Genomic DNA, 15,692 nt, shown 5'->3' with positions numbered 1-15,692 from the left:
TTCCTTGCAAGAGTTAAGACGGAGTTTATTTAGAAATATTGAATAAGCTTAAGCAATTTCCCTTGTACGCTCTGAAATGGATACTGTTGGTGATATGCCCAAGAGCCCATCATCACAATACGGTTTAAAGGCCCAAGAGGATATTGATCCAAGAGAGATTAGGGTTACTAATGGACCTATGAGATAGAAGCCCATTAGTACGCCCTATATATACTTGGGAGGGGCTAGGGGGGCGACGACCTGAGAGCCGCGCCACCTCCTAGCCGCCGCCCCTCCCTCTCTCTCTCGGCCGCCGCCCATGCCGTGCGTGCGGTGCTAGCACACCGACGCCCGGCGTTTCATCCCCGTACGTGTGGACTCCGTGTAGGCGCTGCTGCGACTGCTGCGCTGATTGGCTGCTGGGATCAAGAGGAGCTCGGTTCGTGGGACGTGATCGACTACTTCCTCTACATCGACACGCGACTTCTTCCGCTGCGCTGCGCGTCTAGTGGTAACGATCTATGATCTTCTACTCGCAAGTATCTTGGGTATATGCGGTAGTGATGCTAGCGTAGCCTACCCGATTCCCTTCAGATACTTAAATGCAAAATTCCATAACTTCCGCCAATAAAGACAAGCATATAGTTCCCCAATCCACAGTGGCACAGTTGGCTTAATCATGTGGCGGATTATCCAATTTTTTATTGCTCACAACTATCAATCTTTGATTCTTGTAAAAGGAATGAAGGAAAAGCATTTGAAGTATCAGACAAACAAGATGCTTGCATTGATCCAGAAATGAACTTCCAGATGATCTTTCATTTAAATCAGAAATGTCTCGAACAATGTCATGCTATCATATAAATAAATGTAATGAATGATAATATGATGTCAGTTGATCATTTTTTTTCCTATTTACTCTCTTTTGTTGTCTTCGGGCTATCATCGTTGGATGAAAAGGGGATTCTGCTGACCAGGAACACCAACGCTGCACCTATCAAAGCACCTGACACATGAGCAATGTTGTTTACTTGAAATGATTGGCCCGTGATTGTTGTTGCTCGTGCTGCTTCCATGACCTATTAGGTAAATGAAAGTTGATTATATCAGAGGAACTTCAGACGTTCAAGGGAAGTTCTTGTTTGGCACTGACAGAGCTGAACTTCAAACATTATCAAAATAGCCAACTGTGAACATAGCAATTATCAACCAGACTGCAATGTACATGTTATGGGTTCGGTTATTGTTGTTAAGGGTATAAGAGTAAATGAGTCAAGGGTAGTTTAGTCTTTTCCTATTGTCTAGGGTTTGGGTGCTCATGTACTATATAAACCCCATTTGGGGCTATCCAATACATCGATCTGTTTAGCCTCTATCTCATTTGTAACATGGTATCACAGCCAAGGTTGAAATCCCCGATCCGGTAGTCCCCCGTCGATCTCCGCTGCGCCGTCCCTGGGAGGGTCGATCCTCCCAGGGGCGGCAACTCCTCCGTCCAGCCCCCCCCAAACCCATTTTTTTTAGGTAGTGTAGCAGCAGCAGCAGTTCCGGCGCCTCTGTCCAGCCTGTCGCCGCTCGCCTCCTCCGCCGGCATCGTCTCCGCCGTCCGTCCACCTGCGCCGCCTCGATCCGGCGCTGTCCGGCCTCGTCTCCGCCCGTCTGTGCCGGATCTGCCCGTCGCAAATCCGGCTGTCCACGCCTCTTCCGCCTGCCGTCTTCGTCCTCGCGGTCGGCGCCCGTCGCTGCCGCCGTCCACTCGGCCCATCGCGGATCCGGCTGCTGGAGGCGGCCGCCTGTCCGCGCTGTCTGCGTCCGGCGCGCGCTGTCCGCACGCCCGTCGCGCCTCCCTCCGCCGTCGGCCGTCCACCCGTCGTCACGCCTTCTTCCGCAGCAGCAGCAGCACGTCTTCCCATGGATCCGTCCGCTCCCCTGCTCTGCATCGTCCGTCCGCCCGCGTGCGAGCTTCGGCCGAGCTGTTGGCCCTCGATCTGCTGCAGCCATGAGCCTCTTCCCAGCGGTGATATTTTCCCTCTCTGCTCATCTCTTCTCTTCCAATCAGTCACATCCTTTGCTGTAGCTTCATGCTGCTTATTTGGGAGAGAATAGAGGAAGGGATTATCTGTCATCTTTGCTACTGCTTTGCTCTCATGTGGCCCCCTAATTCAGTAGCAGCATTTGTTCAAATTGGTGGCATATGCCATTACTGCATCATCTCCAAGCAGCTTGTTTCCTTGTGATTACTTCATGATTCCACCACGTTGTCATCCTTTAATGCCCTTTGTTCTGTGTAGCAGCTCTCTGCCCGTCATCTCCTATGTCTATCTGCAGGTGGTTGTTCATCCCACCATTATCATTATCTTGTTGCCAAATTGCTGCAGGCTGCTACTTAAATTGGGAGAATTTCTTCATATCCTTGTTCTTTGGGGCTTTCCCCTGGATATGTGGTGCTTCTACACTTCAAGTTATCAGCTGCTTGAACATCTCCATATTTTGTTCTGCTGCTGTTTTGAGGCAGAGCGCCTTTTGCTGCTGCTATATAGCATCTGTCTTGCTGCTAGTGACTACTATATCAAGTCATCTTCGTTTGTCTTCTGTTTCACCATTGTCTATCCAAGTCCACTACACATCTTGAGTTTGTCAATGCCGTGCGTGTCCACAAAATTCATTGCCAAATCAGCCACTTCCATTTTCTTTTTCGGGTTTGCCATGATTTGTGGCAACCCATCTTCGTCGTCGTGGTTGATGCATCTTTGCCATTTGGCCTTTTCGTGGCCTTCTTGCTACATTTCATCACCAAGTGGCCTTCTTAGTCATCAACACGATAGTACCACAGCATGCCGTCTTGCAGATGTGGTTTATCTCTATTCTCATTTGGCTCGATTTGGCACATCACTAATCTCATCGGGTTCAAAATCTCCAAAACAGCTGTCTTGTGGAGGAGACCATTTGCTACATCGACAAGTTCAAGAGTTGCACGCTTTGATGTCATCTTTGATTTTAGACTTTGGATGTATCATTTTCTTTTTTTGTTGAGTCTAGTGCTTAGTATCAACTCTCCAAATGCAACAACATTGCATTCACGTTGCATTTGAGAGGGGGTGTTAAGGGTATAAGAGTAAATGAGTCAAGGGTAGTTTAGTCTTTTCCTATTGTCTAGGGTTTGGGTGCTCATGTACTATATAAACCCCATTTGGGGCTATCCAATACATCGATCTGTTTAGCCTCTATCTCATTTGTAACAATTGTCACGCCTTAAAGAGACAACAATCCACTAAGCATTTCATAACAGCGAGTACATACTTTAGTGTAATTTAACTACTAACATATGATGTGCTTCAAATCATCACTAGGATTACTATCCAAGCGGTACAGAAATTGGTGCTTTTTCTACTTTGTTTACGTTAGTGACTGGGGGGTTTTGGGGAAGGCCTATGTGGGGTACCTTCGGAGTGTGGGATGCTCGTTTAACGTCTGTATTCACCTTGTTCCTTATTTACCTGGGTGCACTGCGTTTTCAAAATCTTCCTGTCGAACCGGCTCTAGTCTTTCAGAGCATTGTGAGGATGTGTAACTAACCAGTGGAGTTGCACATTGTGAGAGGTTTTCAATTCAAACACAACAAAATATGGTCAAATGTTTAACTACTTCCCCTGGGGAGGGTGGCAGGGTGCAAATTTGCCTGGCTCAGTGCATGTTCAATTATCTTGAACCTGGTTCTGATTTTGAAAGTTGAAACTGTAATCGATAACTGCTCTCTAGCACAGTTGTTCCTGCCATTGCCCTCCATGGAAACCTTTTCATACTGTAAGTGTTCATTTTCCATGTAAAATAAGGTGGTGACATAATAAAACCATCCATTTCAAGACAGTTCTGCAATAAATATCCGTTCTTCTACTTCAAAAATAGTTAAGGAAATCGCAAAATAGTGTCATGGAGGTACCTTGTCAACAACAAATTGCCCCAGGATAAGCACCTCAATGATCTTTCTCCAGTCCCATGACATCTGCCATGGTATATAGAGGAAACATTTCAAAAGAAGTACATTGGCTGGCTGGTTCTGCCTTGTTAAGTAAGAAATTTTGAAATAAGAAAAGATTGAGTTAATCACCTTAACTAGAACACTAATGGTGAAAAGGCCAAAAACAGCACCAGATGCTCCAAGTGACACAGAGGATGTTGGGAGAACCAACCATGAAATCAAGTTTGCCCCAGCACCAGTCAAAATGTAAGACATCCACAAAGCAAAGTTACCTTCTTCCTCCTCCACAAGCTTTCCTGTATATTTAGGTCAGCACTAGGTGTCCTTAGCTGAACTAGAAGTAGCAAGCAGTGCATTTTTTTCTGAATCAACTCTCACCAAAGATATACACAAAGAAGAGATTGCTTGAAAGATGATTCCTGTAGATAATCAAGAATGACTTAATGAGATACCCTCAAAAAAGAGGTAAAAGAACAGCATTATAATATATCGGCCAATCGTGATAAACTTCATAGATTCATAAAACAGAACAAAGAACTACCAGTCTACCAAGCAGTTCCTGTCTATTAATATAAAGATACGCAGCTCTCCTGCATGTTCAAGGAACAAAAATGTCTACCAAGCAGTGAAGGGAAATTAAATGAATCTAGAATAGCAAGATAAACTAACCAGTTGGCATGGCAAAATGTTGATGTCACAAACTGATACCATGTAGGGAGTGCATGATACAGGTACAGTGCTTTTATTTCCCGAATCTGAAATGCAAGGGAACATTTGACAAGTAAATATATAGTTCAGCACAGGAAGAAAAAAAAATGTATATATTCCATGGGCTTAAGATATAAGTGAACAATTTCAAGAAATCTCTTATTACGGCGAAACAGTGTGGTCATATCAGCTCTAATTCATCCTTGTGGAATCCTACAATTCTAAGGCTACTGTTATATGGTCTACGCATAAGGTCCATAAAAGTTCTGGACAACAAATAAGTCATTGTCATAATATGTAGAGGTGAAGCTCCAATGTTGCTAGATTGCCATAATATGTTTCCTTTAGCCAAGATTGCCAGAACAATTTGAATCAACATTTATAATATAGGGATATACAAGCGTGCCTCAAATTCTTCAAAAGAATAACAAAAGAAAATATGCTGATGTCAAACAGATTAAAATCCATATATGTGTTGAGCTTAAATGATTGATTAGTGTATATTTACTTGTCAATCATGGTGAGACAAAAGATACAAGATATTTATTTGCCCGAGACAGTAGGGCGTGATTATGATTAGTGTATTAGCTTGAATGCTATAAAAGTTAACAACAGGGTGGTTCTGAAATGTCCCGCCCACTACAACCTCTCCTCATCCACATCTAAAAGACAAACGAACACACCCAAAACATCGGCACCTATCAGTTTAGTTGTGAATAGTTTCAAAAGTTAAGTAGCAAGTCAAATGCGTATACTCTATTGCTCTTACGTATGCCAAATTTCTACCACCCCGTGAATGGACCTAAAAAAACATGTGCTATGTGCATCTTTATGCAAAAATTGAGCTTCGGCGAGGTGTTTCCGGGGTACCTGGAACAAATGGTCGGCCACGTAGATGCCGAAATTGAGCAGCAAGATCCAGAAGATGCCATTGGCGCGCCTGCTCTGCGGCTGCTTATCCTTGGCAATCTCCAGCTCCGCCACCAAGCCTGATCACACAAACGGAGGCCATGTCAGCCGACCAATTTCTCGGCTCGTCGAAATGCCTCGCTCGAAACCGACGGGAGAGAAGCGGAGCAGCGCCGGCGGCTCACCTGAACGCTTCATCCCGCATCGGAGCAGGCCGCGCCGGACAGCGGCGGAGACGGAGACGTGGTGGCGAAGGGAGCGGGAGGCGAGCGTGGGAGATTGGGAGGGGAGGGGCTTCGAGTAGGCTCTGGAAGGCGCGGGCAGGAGGAGCAGCAGCTGCTGCGCCATGGCTAGAGTCGTGTTCCCTCCCCTTTGCTTGTTGTGCCGGGTTTTGGGGGAAGGGAGAAGAGGATTTATGAGCGCGAGGGCCCACTTTCAGAGAAAGGTATTGTTCCGGCCGTGTGATGCAGGTTAAGAATTCTCTTTTCAAGCGGATTAATTCAAAATTTTAGTATGTGATTTTCCATGTGGTAACAATAGGAAGAACCATCTTTTGTTGGGTGAAATGAAAACCTGACACGCAAAAGGCCCAAGAGAGAACTTCCCCTCCCTGCTTGAAATCACTCCCTTCGATCATAAATACTTCAAGTTTTGGACAATATTTATTCATATTTTTTTACTTTGCCTAAAATATGTAGTTTGGAACATGAAAATCATGGGTGTAGAGGGTCTGTTTAGATCACTTTGCATTTTGCATTTTGCATTTTTGAATTTTTAAAAGAGAATCTTTAACATTTAAAGTATTAAATGTAGACTAATCACAAAACTAATTATAGATCTCTCTGTAAACTACAAGACGAATCTAATGAGCCTAATTAATTCATCATTAGTACATATCTACTATAGCATTACTGTAGCAATTTAGTGTCTAATCACGATCTAATTAGGCTCATTAGATTCGTCTCGCGATTTACAGTCCATTTGTGTAATGCAATTTATTTTTCGACTACATTTAATACACCATGCAATCGATTTACAAAATTTTTGGATTTTGCGTTTTTAAATCTAAACAGGGCCTCAACTCAAAAGTATTTTCATACGTTCTAGTGTATTTTTATAATAACTAATGCCTCTGTTCGGCAGACTGAAGCTGGAGGCTGGAGCTGGAGTGGTGTGAGAGAAAAACATTGTTGACTGACTGGTGACTAGAGGCTAGTGCTGGAGCGGTGTGAGGAAAATACTGTAGGGCTGAAGGCTGGTACACCAGCCGAACACGGTGAATATATTCAATTGTCCAGAGACTCATTTGTGACTTCAATCACCATTACTGTTAGTACTACTATTATCGTAGAAAAATCAAAGAGAATTAACTTTCATTACCATTACCATTTAAGATCGATGAAAAACTGATCATTATATCAAGAGACAGTTTGAGCATGCATTCTCGTTGTTTCACCAATCAAACAGGTCTACAGAGACCATAAGGACAACAATCACATCATGTCATGGCCCAACCCATGAGCCATCACAGACAGTGGCTCGCAATCGCAAGCAAGCTGGTGACACCTGTCCTGTCTTTGACAGAGGCAGTTTAGAGAGCTTCAGCATGACAAATTGCCACGGTCTCCTCACATGAAGTCTTCTTCGAGCTCCCCTCTCTCCGTCTCTGGCTCGCTCCTCTCGCTCCCGAGCGAGTGCTACAGTTTGGGAGAGGCGAAAAGGAGGCAGTCGCGTCCCCGTGTGCTCCCGCCGGCGAGGACGCCGATCCTCTCCGCATCTGATGGCCGTTCCGGCGTTGGATGTGAATGGGATCGGTGCTTCTCGGCTGCGCAGTGTAGTTTAGGTCCTAGTATATCTAGGTTTCGGTGTCCGGCTGTGGCGGCGGCGCAGTGAAGGAATAAGGTCCTCTCGAGTTCTTCCTCGCCTTGGTGGTGCTCTACTCCGGTGCCGCCAACGAGCTCGTAGAGGTGGAGTCCGGCTTCGCCGGCTCCTATACAGGAGTCTGCGTCGGCCGTTGTTTCGTCGATGCGGCGGTGCGGTGTAGTTTAGGTCCTAGTATATCTAGGTTTCGGTGTCCGGCTGTGGCGGCGAAGCAGTGGCGGCGGCGCAGTGAAGGAATAAGGTCCTATCGAGTTCTTCCTCGCCTTGGTGGTGCTCTACTCCGATGCCGCCAACGAGCTCGTAGAGGTAGAGTCCGGCTTCGCCGGTTCCTGTACAGGAGTCTGCGTCAGCTGTTGTTTCGTCGATGCGGCGGTGCAGTGTAGTTTAGGTCCTAGTATATCTAGGTTTCGGTGTCCGACTGTGGCGGCGAAGCAGTGGCGGCGGCGCAGTGAAGGAATAAGGTCCTCTCGAGTTCTTCCTCGCCTTAGTGGTGCTCTACTCCAGTGCCGCCAACGAGCTCGTAGAGGTGGAGTCGGCTTCGCCGGCTCCTGTACAGGAGTCTGCGTCGGCCGTTGTTTCGTCGATGCGGCGGTGCTCGTGACGCGTTTCGTCATAGGTGCAGAGATGGCTGTGGGAGCTGCAGTCGGATGGCAAGCAGATCGGCCTCGACTTCCTCTCGGCGTTAGTCGATGGCGGGAGCCGATTCGAGATCTGTGGAGCTTGGGGCGCGTCCCCGGCCGAGGTTTCTTCAACGATGATATCGTTCCAGCCTTCGTGTTGGACAGCAACTGCAGCTTGCTAAAGCTTTCAAGCGATGGAGCTCCTTCAGATCGCGGCGGCTGCGTTTCCTTCCGGCGTCGCCGGCGTCGGAAGGGGAAAGGGACCAAGGACTTAGTTGCAATTTTCTTTTCTCTCGAGGTCCTTTTTGTAAAGTTAGGGGGGACAGCTGTACTCTGTATCCTTATACATACTTGTACTGGTATGTGTACGTTTCCTTAACCATAATACAGGTATGTTGTTCAAAAAAAGTCTTCTTCGAGCTCTTGGAGGGTCTTGCTGCCAGATGCGATTTGCCTGTTAGAAGTCATCTTCTCTTGGACCATAAGCCCCTTGTAGCTCCTTATTTCCGCTTGCTTCTCCTTCTCAAGCCTTTCCATTTCTTCCCTACGTTTCTGAAACAAAATAAGAAAACGAAATCCAGTCATACTCAATGTCAAAGTTCAGCAATTCAGAAATCAATTTAATCAAATACACATCCAGTGATCAGTCTCGAACGGCACTACGAAGCAGCAGATGCATGACAACCAGTTTAATTTGCCACCGCCGCAGCCTCTGCACATTTGTGCGGGAAAGGCTTGGTGCTTGAAACAACCCCTCCCCAGCCTCCTCTCCACCCCCCCCCCCCCGGCAGATGCGGGAAGCCTATGGCACTGGGTACGCCTTTTAAATATAATTCAATAAAATCCTAGTGTTTGTTACAAGAGAATCAATTGTGCAGACCTTTGGTTTAGTGACACATAACTAGCACATAAAAACACAAGGAAACACTGCCTGGCAGAAGAACAAAATAGCTTACCTTGTCTCTAAGCTGTACCTTTCTTTCTGTCTTTTCAGCAGCACTCACAGCCTCTCTTTCAGCTGCAGCAAATGATGACGTGATTATGCAGTCAACATGCAAGGTTAAAACAAACACAATAATACTAGAGGAGAAAACTAAAAAAACTGTAGGTGTGGCAAGCCAAAGAATCAAACCAAGGTGGCACCAAAATCTATGGTTAGGTATAAAATAAATAATTCATCAATCATGCCTTTTGTTCATAGACCTAATAAACACCAACCAGATAGGGAAACAGCACTGTTCTCTCAATACAATAGAAGGGATATCCATGTCAAGTTCTATAGTTATTGTAACACCTCCTTTTTGCATATCTAGCTACTATTGTACCATAGATTCATTTTATTGTTTCAGCCTACATAACATTGCATCCTCATTTCCATTGGTGGACAGTCTCCAAGGAAACAACAGCATGCAAAAAAAAAAGAATGAAACACTGACTTTGAAAATCCCAGAACAAAAAGGAAATATTTAATTATTTTCTGTTTCAAGAAACTAGTAGGTATCATGTTGAATAAAATGAGCATAATGAATTCTTGCGAAGTAATGTGCTATACCCTTCAAGTCAGGCTTCCGCTCCACCTTTGTCTTATTCAAGCGGTTCACAATCTCATTGATCCTCTTTTCTACTTTAATGGTCCGAACCTGCAAAATAATTCATCAATTTGAGCCCTGTACCAAAAATAACTCTATTGAAAAATGATTAAAAAAAGCTAATATGTTATTCATCCAAAAAAAAATCTAGTTCCGTACAAGAAAAATGATAAACAAGAGGTTTTGCTTAGTCTACTTTCGTAAGGCGTATTTTGATTGGAAAAGGTCAGATATATGAAGTTTTGACTGATTTTATTAAAATATACACATTGAACATGTAGTATCGATGCATTCGCTTTCAACAATTGGCAACATACTGTAAGGGAAATAAAGTTCAAAATCTACTTTTAAAACCCCTTTCATAATAAGGATGCCTTGCAAAAATGGACAGCATAGGTATATAAACAAGCAAGCTAGCTAATACTATTTCAAATTGATTAGGAACCACAACATTAAAGTTTTTCACATGCAACACCCACTAAAACCTCATATCGGGTTCAAAATGCTACCGCAGTCTAAATTAAATTCTCATTCTAACAAATTTATTCGTTCAATGGTTGATGGTCATTGTTATATTCGGTGCTGATAATTCTTAGATGTTAATGGATTGCATTGTCACTGGTGTTAGTTGATGGTGATATGTTCTCTCAGTTGAGGTAGCAGTATGGAGGTAGTATATTGGGTCAGAGTGTTATCACATGACTTATTGGTGCTATGCAGGACACAACTGAGATGGATATGCAAGATCTCAATACTGTTTGAAAGCTTGTTGCACTTTGAAAATAAAGGATAAACATTACAGATATAACTCAGAATAGTAACAGTAAACATGCTACCAAAAGGAATTCCAAGCATTGCATACCCTTCAAGTCGTTATAGAAGAAGTACAGATAAAAATATAAACAAAGATTACATTCCATTCAATACTGCTTAAAATAATAAACTCTTCCCTCTGAGTGCTCACAAAGTTACAATATGGGCATCTTTTAGACTATATGCAGATCAAGATACTAGCTTTACCTACGGAATCCTATCATAAGTGTACCTCAAAAATATAATAGTTGGAATTAGATGACATAAATTTTAGATTGTTGTCAAAACATAAAAAAAATCATATGTATGTAATCCTGCTGTAAGAATAATGAATAAAAAAAAGAAGGGGATGAGCTCTCACCAATTTAGGGTTGTGAAAACCAACTTGACCCACATCCATTGAAGGGCTCTTCTTCAAATTGTACCATGGAGTATAAACTACATCAATGTTATTGACTTTATTGCCTGTACAAAAATATACTCAGCATCTTCCAGCATGGAACTTTTGGTACAAATGTACAATACTGATTTGTAACATAGTTTGTCCAACCTTGAATGGAATTAGCTTTGACAAGCTGTGCACAGTCTTCCAGCAGACCTTCACTCATGTCATCCATTGTCTGGCCTTTATTCAGTCTCACATATACATGCGCAGAGGACATCTTATCTACATGGAACCTGCATTACCAGAACAAGTATAAGGTGCAATGCATGACAAGATGATTCTGAAAACTTAAACTGCACTTAATTATAAGGCTTAATGAGAAAAGATAATGAAGAAACCACATATGCCATGATAAGTACAAAAAGGTGATTCACAGTATAAAGAAAAAAGAAAAGGAAGGCATTAGCAGTTATCCAGTATGAAACAGTACAAAACGCATGAAACAAACAATTTCACACTCTGCTGAGAGCACACTGTAGTACTGAATCTAGGAACACAAGTACACAACCGCACGAATTGATGAATGCGATGGTTTTGACCTAGACCACAAGACAGGAGCCATTAAATCTTAACAGCAAAAATATACAAATGGAATGCTAAGTAGTAATTCAGCTTTTCATGATTCCATTGCGCTGACTAAATGGTCTAAAATAACAAGCTGAACAGAGTGTCAAGCACAGCCTGTAGCTTCCACGAAACCTCGAATTACTACAACCCACACAAGCTTCGCATCCGCTATTTTTCGTCAGTAAAGCATGGAGGCGCACCAGAGCTAATCCCCAAAAATCTGCGAAGCAAAAGGAAAACAGGAGAGGGGTGGTGGTTACCAGATGTCCTCGGGGAAGCCGTACATGATGAGGTCCTCGTTCTCGTACTTGTCGAGGCCCATGAAGATGGTGTAGTCGCCGGCCTCGGGCCGCGCCTTGAAGTAGAACACCATCCCTGCCACTCACGCTGGCCGGCCGGCCGCCCGAACGGATCGAGGAGGAGAGGGGGTCCCCCGGGGTCCGGGCGGCGGAACCGGGCCGATCTTGGGGCGGAACCGGGGGCGGCGAGAGGGGGGAATTGCGGCGAGGAGAACCGAGGAATCGAGAGGATTCTTATCTAGGGTTTCGTGCGCGTGGAAACGAAGCAGAGCAGGAGGAGCAATGGGGAGATTTTTCTTATTTTGTTTTATTTATCTCTGCTTTTGACTTTCTGCGGTGTCCCGTGTCCGTATACACAAGGTATATTCATTTGTGAGTCCCTGTAGTAACAAACAAAAAGATTTAGCGCATGTGTGGATGTGCTCATTTTTTGAGTCATCCTATCCTATTAACACTTCTATTTGAATAGACTACTGCTACTCCATTCCAAAATAAATGCAATTCTATGTTTCAAAATTTATCCCACAAAAAATACAACTTTGATCTAACAACCACAAAAGATAAGAATCTCCGAAAACTTCTCATACAAAAGACAAGTCGATGTCTAGATTTTTCTTACAGAAGACAAGGAGCAATTTGGTAATTTGCACTTAGCATTGGTTTACGTGTTCAATCTTAAAATTGTATTTATTTTGGGACGGAGGGAGTAAGCATAGACTAGTACTAAGGCCAGTCTCAATGGGAGTTTCATGGAGGGTTTCATATCATTAAATATCATCAATTTTGCTGACATGGCAAGGAGAGAGAATGCTGGAGTTTCATGAGATGTGAGGAGAGTTTTATCATCATAAAACTCATCTGGCACGGTTATCTAGTTTCTAGTGTTGGTAATTGTGCCCATAAAACTTCCACTGAGACGGGCCTAAGTAGTAGTTCTCAGAGCTTGAACTTGGCGAAGCATATGAAACTTCAAATAATTTTTTTTTGCGACCGTCCCTGAGCACGTTTTTCATTAAGAAAAAAGCAGTTAGACACAATCTTGATGCGGCCAAGCAGAGCTTGACCGACACAAGAGCACAAACGACTAAAAATAGAGAAACACCGAAAAAAATGCACACACAAACTAAAAGACAAAACGACAACACGAACAGCAGCGCAGCAACACGGAGACGACAAGGAGCACAACCCACACCCCGACCCACAACCCTACAACTAAACCTGCAAGCACAAACAACAACGTCCAGACAGCAAAGGCCGACGACCTAACAAAGGTGGCAAAGCATCCACCCGAACAACCAACCACGGTGGCAAAGCATCCGCCCGGAACGACGACAGCGGCAAAGTATCTGCTAGACAGGAACGGCGGCAAAGCATCTGCCAGCGAAGAGAATCCGACGACCAAACGCGACCCGGACGATGCAGATGAGATGAAGCGAAGGTAGGCGTAGAAGCAGGAACTCTTTGAGGAGAGCAGATGACCGCCACCAGCAGAGCTTCCAAAACAACACCTCCAGAAAGGAAACGACGCCACAGGTGCCGTCGTTGTCCGACTACATGGTCTAGGTTTTCACCCGGAAGGCTCACTGGAGAGGGAGGAAAAGAGTGGAAAAATGACGCCTTCAAGAAGGTAAACAGCGCAAGAGAGCGTCGTTGTCAACGGTCCGCAAGCGGATCCAAGGCTTTCGCCACCGCCTTTTTCCGACCTAGAGCCGACGGCCAACAGAGCAAGCGGCGGCGCCGCCACGAGCCCCGGGCCACACCAAGGGTCCGGCAGCGGCAGCCACGGCCACACGGCCACCGAGAGCGGCGAGGACACACGGCACTGTGGCAGTACCGCCCGAATTAATCCGGCTCAAGTGCGCTAACCATCACCATAAAAGTAATCCCGGCTAACACGCACTTCAAACGGAGTAATCCGACAGTCCAGTCGGGTAGAGTCCCGATAAAACCACCTGAGCTGCATTCGAAACCCAAAACTTACATGCAACTCACACGAAAATGAGTCCGGAGAGTACAACATTTCACATATTCTTACATCACAGAGTCTTAACTTAAATATTACAAACCGAGTTTGAAATCTTAAAAAGGTACTTGAAAATCAAATTGAAAGTAGTTCAGAGTTCAACTGCAGTGGAAAAATAAAGCGAGTTCTAAACGACGATACAAGATGTCATGATGAAGCCCGTACATGACATCACTCGGCATTGTCATCGTCGGCCGGAGTCGAATCCCATTCCCCCGACCAACCAAGGGGTAAAGTACACGGCCAAGTCAAGCTAGCTACCTGATCTTCAAACGTACCACCTGAAAACAAAGTTGAGCCACAAGCAAGACTGAGTATACTAATACTCAGCAAGGCTTACCCGACTAAGGATATACTTAGCCCTTAATCTAGACATGCTAGGCTTTTGGCTTGAGGGGTTTGTTTCGCCGAAAGCAACTAAGAGTGAATCCTTAATTTCAGGTTTTAGCTTCAAAATTCTAGTTCCATTGACCATTCTAAGTGAGCATCTATCCAATAGCATATATGGTGGAAAACAATTATTTTTCATCATTCAACCATATTCATCATCCTCAGTGTTCCACTTCTTACTCTATGTGGCAAAAGGGTTAAGCAGTCCCAAACCGTGAGAAGCGGACGATTCGAATCGAATTTGTTAACCTGGCCAGGCAGACCTAAACACACGCATGGGGACAGAGTCACCCACGCAACAGTTCCCTTCAATTCCCGCTTCACGGAACAGGCCCACCGCCCTCAAGTATAGCAGTACGACGACTCTGTACTCACCATTAGCTAGATGTGAACGAGTTCAAGACGGTGGGGAGTATGTTCCGGCCTCGGTTCAATCCAATACTTAAGCTTACCGATTACCATATTCTCGGCATGTGGTTAGTACGTTCAAAAGCTTAACCACCACTACCACACACTACGGCCTTATCCATTTTCACTAAACAAACGGGGTATCACAAGTACCACAACCCCGCCCGTGAACCTTATAGTTGCAGTATGTAGTGGACATTCAATTCCTATAATTCTCGCGAGTGACAGGAAATCACTCGACTTCTACCGAACCATTAGCCTAGCCAACTAGCGACCTAAACCAACTAGTGTTCAAGCATAGGTACCTAAGACCATGCAACTAAGGTTTCAATCAACTCTTGTAAACGTAAATGCACAAGTATATAGAAATATAAGCAGTTGCATAAATCTACAATAGATAGGACATGCTCCGGGGCTTGCCTTGCTAAGCAAAGTTAGCCTTGGGCTCTTCCGAACTTTGGTTCGGGTCTTCGGCGGCTTCAGTTAGATTAGCTTGGGCTTCACGCTGCTCACTCTCGGACTCCGGCACCAGCTCGTACGTACCGTCGGTGAGAGTAGGCGTATCTATATGAAATGCGCATGCATGAGTTGTGTGACCATAACAACTTTTATTTACTTCACTATAAAGCTGTAAAATATTTCAGTTACACCTACTTGGGCAATCGTTTATAGAGTAGTAATTAACTTGGCTTAAACTTACAGAGCAAGTTGGATTTCTTATTTTTGTCTTTTGTCATTTTTCACATAGAAACTTAGTTTATTTACTATCATTACTAGGAAGAGTTTATGGTGTTGAAATTTTTATGCAGAGAACAAAACTAAACAAAAAGCTTACTATAAAAGTTTCAGCCATTTTCATTAATCATATCTAACATGAAAATTTAAAATACACAGATTCTTCTATAACAAGATTCATTTCTACAAGACGGAATATGACCGTAATGGTGCTCATGATTTTACAGAGTATTCCAGATATGCTAAGAATCCTACTGTAAAAGTTTCAAGAAATTTTAGTCAGCAAATTAATCGTGAAAAAATAAAACAAATAGACACTGCTAGAAACAAAACCTATTTATACACAA

General features: G+C 44.1%; 2 protein-coding genes across 2 annotated transcripts; both read right to left on the bottom strand.

The window, feature by feature from the left end:
- Nucleotides 1-758: 758 nt before the first annotated feature.
- Nucleotides 759-5,984, bottom strand: LOC120663930 (rhomboid-like protein 11, chloroplastic). The gene is made up of 7 exons (XM_039942878.1): nt 5,761-5,984; nt 5,537-5,655; nt 4,628-4,713; nt 4,337-4,377; nt 4,088-4,254; nt 3,920-3,982; nt 759-1,058 (listed from the first exon to the last, which is right to left on the bottom strand). Exons 1-7 carry the CDS (start codon nt 5,921-5,923, stop codon nt 891-893), a joined length of 807 nt encoding a protein of 268 aa, XP_039798812.1. The 5' UTR covers nt 5,924-5,984; the 3' UTR covers nt 759-890.
- Nucleotides 5,985-8,347: 2,363 nt separating this feature from the next.
- LOC120663929 (coiled-coil domain-containing protein 25-like) lies at nt 8,348-12,108 on the bottom strand. The gene is made up of 6 exons (XM_039942877.1): nt 11,751-12,108; nt 11,029-11,156; nt 10,840-10,943; nt 9,629-9,716; nt 9,033-9,094; nt 8,348-8,628 (listed from the first exon to the last, which is right to left on the bottom strand). The coding sequence occupies exons 1-6, from the start codon at nt 11,861-11,863 to the stop codon at nt 8,476-8,478; spliced, it is 648 nt and encodes a 215-aa protein (XP_039798811.1). The 5' UTR covers nt 11,864-12,108; the 3' UTR covers nt 8,348-8,475.
- Nucleotides 12,109-15,692: the final 3,584 nt, after the last annotated feature.

This window comes from Panicum virgatum, chromosome 3N, assembly GCF_016808335.1.
Source record: "Panicum virgatum strain AP13 chromosome 3N, P.virgatum_v5, whole genome shotgun sequence".
NCBI lineage: Eukaryota > Viridiplantae > Streptophyta > Magnoliopsida > Poales > Poaceae > Panicum > Panicum virgatum.
Note: the sequence above shows the minus strand (reverse complement) of the source record. Positions and strands in the feature narration are given on the sequence as shown.